At 46.5% G+C, this 8,439-nt stretch overlaps 2 protein-coding genes across 2 annotated transcripts in view; one reads left to right on the forward strand and one right to left on the reverse strand.

Moving 5' to 3' along the window:
• Positions 1–4,879: 4,879 nt before the first annotated feature.
• The window catches only part of LOC101777764, a 6,742-nt gene continuing 3,182 nt past the window's right edge, over positions 4,880–8,439 (forward strand). The window contains exon 1 of the mRNA XM_004973983.3: positions 4,880–5,783. Within this exon, the coding sequence (XP_004974040.1) occupies positions 4,974–5,783 (810 nt within the window). The 5' untranslated portion in view covers positions 4,880–4,973. The remainder of the gene's footprint in view (positions 5,784–8,439) is intronic.
• On the reverse strand, positions 5,885–7,352 carry LOC101777354 (probable NAD(P)H-dependent oxidoreductase 1). The gene is made up of 3 exons (XM_004973982.2): positions 6,850–7,352; positions 6,353–6,782; positions 5,885–6,267 (listed from the first exon to the last, which is right to left on the reverse strand). The coding sequence occupies exons 1-3, from the start codon at positions 7,218–7,220 to the stop codon at positions 6,004–6,006; spliced, it is 1,065 nt and encodes a 354-aa protein (XP_004974039.1). The 5' UTR covers positions 7,221–7,352; the 3' UTR covers positions 5,885–6,003.

Raw genomic sequence — 8,439 nt, forward strand, 5'->3', positions numbered from 1 at the left:
TCTAATTTGGTTGGTTTGTATGACACAATACATACCAGAGGTGGGGCCTTTTTTTTTTCAATTTAAGTTTTTCCTACCAGTAAAACTAATTCAATTTAGTATGCACTGAACCCAAACTCAACACCAGAAAGCCTCACCTGAACCCACACAAAACCCCACCTGAACCCAATGTGGTATGTGCCCTAAACTAACTTTTTTCAGTTTCTATGTTCAAAACAGTATACTACCTTCTTTGAACATGGCTTGGTGATAGAGAACAGGGTCTGAAGATTTATTATTTATATTAGATGATAGTCTCTTAGTGGTATAAATTGCCTCTGTGTTTGTTTCTTTCTTATTTCAAATTTTCTTATGAGTGTCAAGAAATTTATATATTATAGCTTTTGCTGAGCAGAATTGAGTTGAATAGTACTGATCAGTTTGTGAAGCAAATATTCATTTTTTGTTTCTACTGATTCAAATTCTTGTGTGGTGCTAGGTGCTAGCAGATGAGGCATGGACTTGTTTTTGATATGGTTAGATGACATATCTTTCATGGTCAGACAATGCTTTTGTCCATGATCTAATTTGCTTAGAATTTTTCATAACTTTCTTATGAGATTCCAAAACGTTGCTTATTGTAACTTTGATTGCAGAACTATGTTGAATAACTATACCACTAACTTGAAGAAACTAGAATTCTTGATGGGTTGGAACAAGGGTAAACACACATGGTAAAGGTGGGTGAACTCTGTTGAATGTGTTTTTGTGTTAGAGAGGTAGTTAGTTTTTGCATAAACTCCTAAATATTTCTAATCGATGAATTACTCATGCTCTTGCATGACTTCTCGTTTAGTGTAGTACAATAGTATGAATGTTTTTTTTATAGCAGTAGCTATTTTGTGAGTTAGATGTGAGTGGTTTAATTGATTAAGAAGAGGTTGAGGGTGAGTATATTGTAGGGTACAGTTGCTCTGGGCAAAGTACTATTATTAGTTAGGCAAAGTACTATTATTTGTTAGGCAAAGTAACAATTTTAGTTAGGCAATATAATGTGCGGTTGTGTTCAACAAATGTTTGACCGGCCACATAAGTTTCCCACATGTAGACTGAACCTTTATCCTGCGTACAACATTTAGATTCTGGCTGAAAGCATTTCTTTGGTTTTCAAGTTAATGGTGAACTGTGTGACACTAAATCTGTCAAGCCATGTAGCCTTAGCAAGCTGCAGAAAAGCATTCACTATGGTGAGAGAGTACCATCAATTAGCATGTTTGACACTTGTAGCTGACACTTATTCTCATTAGGATTCTGCAATAGAACTAGAACTTATTATACATGTATTGTTACCCTTGTTAAAACTTAAAACTGAATGTATTAAAAGTATGTGGACCCATTTATTAATGTCAAATTTGATCAATTTTACTCAGTTTAACAGTGCGGGCTCACATACAACTAGCTAGATATCTAGAAACTCTTTGGTTTGATTTGTTTTTTTATCTGCTCCATGTTATCTCATTATTGCTCTTTTTTCAGTTGTTATTTGCTAGGAAAAAATACTAGTAGGTTGTGCAATTCGAGCTCATGTACATTTTATTATGTTATGCCTCTTGGTGCTAGCAGTGTGGATCACACAAAGCCAATGGTGCAACCAATCCATGCATATGATGCTAGAGGATCAGGCGTGAAGATTTTGTTTGGTATACATGTTAATGATAGTTCCCTGGTTGTAAATGCTTTTTTTCCATATTCAAATGTACTCATGATTTTTAAAACTTTGTTTATGGGTTTTCACAAAGTTGCTTATTGTATCTGTTGACTTGGATTAGCAGCATATAAAATACTACAAATTGCATAACCTGGCCGCATAAAAAAATTACTGCACGTAAAAAGAAATGTTGATTACCATTTTTTATGCAGTAAATACATGCAGCCGGTAGGAAGCATGTCATCCTAGCCCTTGTTTACTTTGTGAATTTGGGAGGTGCCAAATTACTGTAGCAACACTGTAGCGTTTCGTTTGTATTTGTGAATTATTGTCCAAATATTAACTAATTAGGCTCAAAAGATTCGTCTCGCAAAGTACAATAAAACTGTGCAATTAGTTTTTGATTTCGTCTACATTTAGTACTCCATGCATGTACCGCAAGTTTGATGTGATGGGGAATCTTCTTTTTGCATAGTGCCAAAGTTGGGAGTTTTGTAGGAAGTGAACAAGGGCCTATTTTTCTTTGTGTGGATACGTTGCGTGCCTGTGACTCTTTTTACTGCGCACTGGGATAGGATAGAAAGCTGTCAAGCTGGCATGCTAGAAAAGGAATGCCGGCAGTGCAAGTTTCGCCTCCTTTCTAAGGAGGTGTTTGGTACTCAGATTAAATTTTAGTCCCTATCATATCGGATATTTGTACACTAATTAGAAGTATTAAATATAGTGTAATGATAAAATTAATTGCATAAATGAGGGCTAATTCGTGAGACAAATCTATTAAACCTAATTAGTCCGTGATTAGCTCATGTGGTGCTACAGTAAACATGTGCTAATTATGGATTAATTAGACTTAATAGATTCGTCTCGCGAATTAGCCCTTATTTATGCAATTAGTTTTATAATTAGTTCACATTTAATCCTTTTAATTGGTATCAAATATCCGATATGACTCGAACTAAAAATTAGTCCATGAATTCAAATTAGAAGGCGGCTGTACGAAAGGCTGGGCTTATATTACAGCCGGTTGTAAATTAGCCGCGTCCTTATTTTTCGAGGCATCGTCGTTGCTATATATTCTTCAAATTAATAATTTTTTCTACCGGTGGCAGCTTTCAATGCCGAACCGAGGCTCCTCTTGATGTCCAACCGCACGAATTAAGGTAGGGCGGCCAATTAAACCGAAAGAAGGTGATGGACACAACAGAACTGAAGCCCATTAAACTTCCATCGAGAAAGGCGCTTCAATTCCTCGGCATTGCCATTCATTCTTCCATGTCGCCTTCTCAAGAATCTTTTTTTTTTTAACAAAGCAGGAGCACTGCTAATTCATTTAAGATGAATGAAGTTCAGAGTTACATAAAGTTCGATATCACAGATAAAGATTTGATCTCTACTCTTACTCATTTAAAGAAACTAAGATACACTACCTAGTTCTGGGTTACCACATGCTCTCTGTCTGCTCTCTGTCTCATCCTGACGTCCTCCTGAATTCTGTGAAATACTTGTAATGGTCGGAGGGTCTCATCCTGACATCCTCCTGAATTCCGTGGAATACTTGTAATGGTCGGAGGGTCTCATCTGACGTCCTCCTGAATTCTGTGGAATACTTGTAATGGCCAGAGGATCTTTGCTTGAAAAATTCGTTAGTTTCGTTCGTTCCATATGTTCTAAGCTGTTAGGATCATGAACGCTGCCGTAGATCGTCTTTGTCTTGTGTTGAACGGCTTCAACAATCTTGTCCACCATGTTTCAACTTCCTCATCTTCATTTATTTGAATGTTGATCCCCCCTGGTCCAGTTGCCTACTAGCATCCAGACTTCCTTGGAATAATTGCACTGCAGGCGCATATGAGCTGTTGTTTCCGGTTCTTGATCACACAATGGACAGATAGTGTGGCATTGCCAATTTCTGGCCAACAGCTGGTCGACTGTCAAGATCTTGCTTTGTATTAACAGTCACGCGAAGAACTTGTGCTTAGCTTCAATGTGAGCCTTCCAAATGGTGCTGCCTTCAAAAGTACTATAAATTCCTTTAAATTGTGCTTCATAAGCAGATTTCGATGTGTAGGATCCATTGGCAGTCCATCTCCATTTGATTTGATCCTCTTCATCATTGAATTGGACCTCGTGAACCAAATCCTAAAGTAGTATAAATTCTGCCATTTGTTCCATCGTTTGCATCCTCCATAAACCTCTAGTCTTGATAAGTGATGTCCTCTCTCGGAGTCTTGTTTTTCCTCCATGCCAATTTGTAGAGACTTGGAGCTACGTCTCTAGGAGATCTCACATAGCCCAAGAACATTGCCAAAACTTGGTCCTATTCCCATTCCCCACAGTAACTATCGTGCTTGCTCTGAAAAGTTGTTTATCTACTTCATCACATGGAGTATCAGATCCAACCCAAGGCCTGTTAGGTTCAGTCCCTTCATTCCACAACCAGCGTAGCTGAAGTGCTTTACTAAATGCTCCAAGTTCAAGGATCCCCGACCTCCAAGGTTCTTTGGCATGGTTGTTTTCTGCCACCTGACTAGACAATTCCCTCCATTTTCTTGCTCTAATCCTCTCCACAGGAAGCTTCTTCTAATTTTTTCTATCTTCTTCGGTGCCCATTTCTTGAGTTTAAAGATTGTGACGAAGTAGATTGGCATAGAAGTCATTGCTGATCTGACCAGAGTTAGTCTTCCAGCTTTGTCAAGCAATTTTCCTTTCCATGCCGTGAGATTTGTTGCTACTCTATCAATTAGTGGTTGAACTTCTATTCTAGTCAATTTTAGGCTTATTGGCAGTCTCACGTACTTGCATGGAAACTTTTTACCTCAGGAACCTTTCCATTATTAGTTGATGTCCAGTTGCTCACATCTCATAGGATATACAACACTTCTGCCGAGTTTATTTTCAGCCCTGACACTTGTGTCCTTATCAGCCTTCTCAAGAATCATCCATCGAGAAAGGCGCGATCTTGTGTCCTTGGCAGTTGGCATTGGGGAGTAATGCAGGTGGGTGGGCAGGCCCAACAGCATGCATCCGAGAAACAGAATCTGACAAGGGGTCCAGCAGCTTATATTAATTGCGGCCTCAGATGTAGGGAGACGACGCGGCGGCGCCGGCACCGCACGACTGGGGGAAGCTCGTCGACTGGGGCACCGCAGATGACGTAGCTAGGTCTCGACGCAAGCACTATCGTAAGTACAGCCACGTGGCGCTAGCGGCCCTATATAAGGTGCGACGAGGACTTCACTCTCTGCGCCAACCGCTCCCGTGTCCCGACCTCTCGTCGGCGGTGAAGATGTCTCCGTTGTTCCTCGTGCTGCTCATCACGTTCACGTCCGCGACGGCACAAGCCCTCGCCGGCGGTGCGAGATCAGGTCATGGCCGCCTGCTGAAATCCAGGACGTACCTGTCCCCGCCCATCTCCCTGCGCCCCGGCTCCGTCTCCAACAAGTGGTACTCGGACGTGGCGTTCCCCCGCGGCCACCTCGCACTCAAGAGCTTCAACGGCGAGGTCGTCGACGCGCGCGGCGCCCCCGTGCCGCTCCACGAGACCTACCTCCACCACTGGCTCGTGGCGCCCTACTACGCCGCGACGACTAGCGGCGGCGGGGAAGAGCGACGCCGCCAGCGGCCCAACGCCGGCGTGTGCGGGGGCCTGCTGGGGCAGTACTTTGGGCTCGGCGCCGAGACCCGGCGCACGGCGACGTGGGTGCCCGACCCCTACGGCGTCGAGATCGGCAACCCGGAGGCGCCGCCGGAGGGGTACGAGGAGCGGTGGTCGCTGAACGTGCACGCCATCGACACGCGCGGCGCCGCCGACAGGGCCGGGTGCACCGAGTGCCGGTGCGACCTCTACAACGTGACCGTCGACGAGGACGGCCGCCGCATCGGCGCGGGGTACGCCGGCGGCACGCACTGCTGCTACGACCAGACGCGGTGCGCGGTGGAGGGAGGCTTCGGCGGCGGCGAGCCCCGGGAGCTGTTCCTGCGGTACACAGTGATGTGGCTCGACTGGAGCGACGCCGCCGTTGTGCCGGTGATGATCTACATACTCGACGTCACTGACACGGCGCTGCTCGAGGGGAAATCCGAGCCTGAGTGCAAGGTACATGTACATATTTGTATATATAAAAATATATGTATCCTCGCAAAAAATATAAAATATAAAAAGATTTTTTTTTGAATGTAACCAAGAGACACACAAAATATAAAATATAAAAAGATTTCGTGCCTCCATAACCGAGAGACACACAAAACACTACCACAACATATAATATATTGGTTGCATATATGTACGGACAGAATCCATTAGAACATCATATTCATCAGTCAGACGAAACAAGCGCCGTTTGGTTACATTGGCCGGCAGTGATCTCACCGTCCCACAAGTCCTCCACTGTTTTGAATGGCCCGGATTCATGGACCAAGAAATTGTAGTTGCCCCTAGACTCTGGGAGCTCACTAATCTTCCGGTGGTCGTCCTCTGTGAGCTCCCAGTCGAAGATGTCGAGGTTCTCTCGCATCCTACTCTCCTTGAAGCTCTTGGTGATCACGCAGTCGCCCTGCTCGTAAACCCACCTAATGCACACCTGCATCTCGCCGACCAAGTTTGTATTAAATCGATGTTTTCGATCAATGTGTGATTTAGACTGTCTTTACAACGAACAAAATTACCTGGGCGACGGTTTTGCCCCTGTCCTGGGCGATCTGCTTCAGAACAGGGGACTTCATGACAGAATTGTTGGCCCATGGCGTGCCGTTCGCGCCCAATGCAGCGTAGCCGCATAGCTGGATGCCTCTGGCCCTGCAGAACTCCCTCAGCTTGTTCTGCCGGCAGCACGGGTTCACCTCCACCTGGTTAGCAGCCGGCGGGATCTTCGCGAAGGAGAGCAGGTGCTCGAGCTTCTTGCAGGCGAAGTTGCTGACGCCGATGGCCCTGGCCAGCCCTCGCCGGTGACACTCCTCCATCTCCTCCCACACCCCCTTCATGTCCATCGCCACCAGGTCCTTCTTCACCAGCACCGGGCCTCCTTCAACCTCCGACGGCCGCAGGCTCACCGGGTGGTGAACCAGGTACAGGTCCACGTACTCCATCCGCAGATTCCTGACAAGAAAAAAGATGGTCCATGACGCTTTCTCGGAGAATGGGCCAGGATTTGTACTCTACTCACTGTAGTGTCTTCTCGAGCGCCGGCAAGATGCGGCCGGGGTGCGCGTCGGCGATCCAGAGCTTGGAGGTGACGTAGACCTCGTCCCGGGAGGCGATCGTGCCCGCGCGCACGGCCTGGGCCACCGCGTCGCCGACCGCGGCCTCGGCGTTGTACACCGCGGCGGTGTCGAAGTGGCGGAACCCGGCGCCGATGGCGCGGACGACGGCATCCGTCACGGCGGCGGCGTCGCCCTCGGTCTGGCCCAACGTTGGCGTCGCCGTGCCGAAGCCCACCCGCGGCATCGGCTTGCCGGAACTCAGCGGCACCGCTGGCACCACGATGGCCGTGGTCGTCCTCCCTTGTCGTCGGCCGGCGTCACCAGCGGCAGCCATGGCGCGCGATTGGTGATGGAGCTCCGCTCCGTACGCGCCGGAACGAGTTTGCGTGGCTCGCCCTCCTTTGAACGCAGCCTATGTGTGTGGTCGATTTCCCTCTCTCTTGGCAGTAGCGTAGTCCTTTCAATCCCGTATCCTCAAGGGAATCTGTTTTGCCGCTATATACTTGTTTTTTGAAAGGGAAGGGCTAGCGCCGGACGTTCGATGATTTTTTTTATCGGACGCTCCGTCACAATATTAAAAAATAATTATCAAAACATCAAAACTCAACACTTGCAACAACAAGGATTGCAACACCTTTACGTGCATGAAACATCACAAACCGCTTCGTGCAACATTCAAAATAGACATATTACAATAAAAAAACATCTCTTACAGCATTGCAACAACGTAAAGAAGAAGAGACCGAAACAAAGAAAACAACTATATGCAACATCATGAACAAGTTGGTGCAACACCCGATTGCTGGCAAGTCAGACTATTGCATAACAGATGAAACATCAAAAGCCACCGTTGCAACATCCAAAAATAACTATTGCAACACCATGAGGTACCTATTGCAACACTCAGATCCACGACAACTAGCCTGCCCGTTGTCGGCCGAAGGAGAGGAGATGCCGCCGGATCTGAGGAGGCTGCCGCTGGCTGGGGTAGGGGAGGGTCAGGGGCTTGCTTGGATCTTGCCGGGGTCGGGGAGAGGGCCACTGGATCCGAGGGCATTGGGCGCTCCCGGTGGGTTAAGGACGCCGGAGTGGGGGGGGGGGGGGGGGGGGGGCCCCCACGGGGGGTGGATCTAATCGCCTATGCGGAAAAATAAGTAAATTAAATGATGGGGTAGGAGAAAACCCGAAAGTGCCGATTCCTAGGTGGATAACTGGTGATAAAACTACAACAACCAGTAAAACCTAGAATTCTAGTAAATATTGATAACTGATGAGTAAATCTAAACGACCCGACAGTGATGCGGCCAGAGTTAAAGCTTAGAATTTACTCGATAAGAGGAACTTACAAGATCGCCGGAGGTCAAGTTGATGCAGCCCCGGCAACCCGTACAAACTCGTGAGAAAAGAGAAAAGTATGTTTGCGAAGTCGCCTGCTTGGAAGTCCCACGATGAAATAATAGTTTGTAGAATCTTAGGTGATGATGATACTATCTGCCAGGTGGCTATTATAGCCCCGGACAATTGACTTCGTATCCGCTAGCATTCTATCCCTC

The sequence above is a fragment of the Setaria italica genome, chromosome VI (assembly GCF_000263155.2).
Source record: "Setaria italica strain Yugu1 chromosome VI, Setaria_italica_v2.0, whole genome shotgun sequence".
Taxonomy (NCBI): Eukaryota; Viridiplantae; Streptophyta; class Magnoliopsida; order Poales; family Poaceae; genus Setaria; species Setaria italica.

What these genes read in the sequence shown, in the direction of transcription:
- LOC101777354 (XM_004973982.2), bottom strand. Translation starts at nt 7,220, where the DNA reads ATGGCTGCCGCTGGTGACGCCGGCCGACGACAAGGGAGGACGACCACG. An exon ending in GCGCTCGAGAAGACACTACA is followed by an intron (nt 6,783 to 6,849) that starts GTGAGTAGAGTA and finishes TTTTCTTGTCAG; the next exon opens with GAATCTGCGGATGGAGTACG. An exon ending in GGGGCAAAACCGTCGCCCAG is followed by an intron (nt 6,268 to 6,352) that starts GTAATTTTGTTC and finishes GGCGAGATGCAG; the next exon opens with GTGTGCATTAGGTGGGTTTA.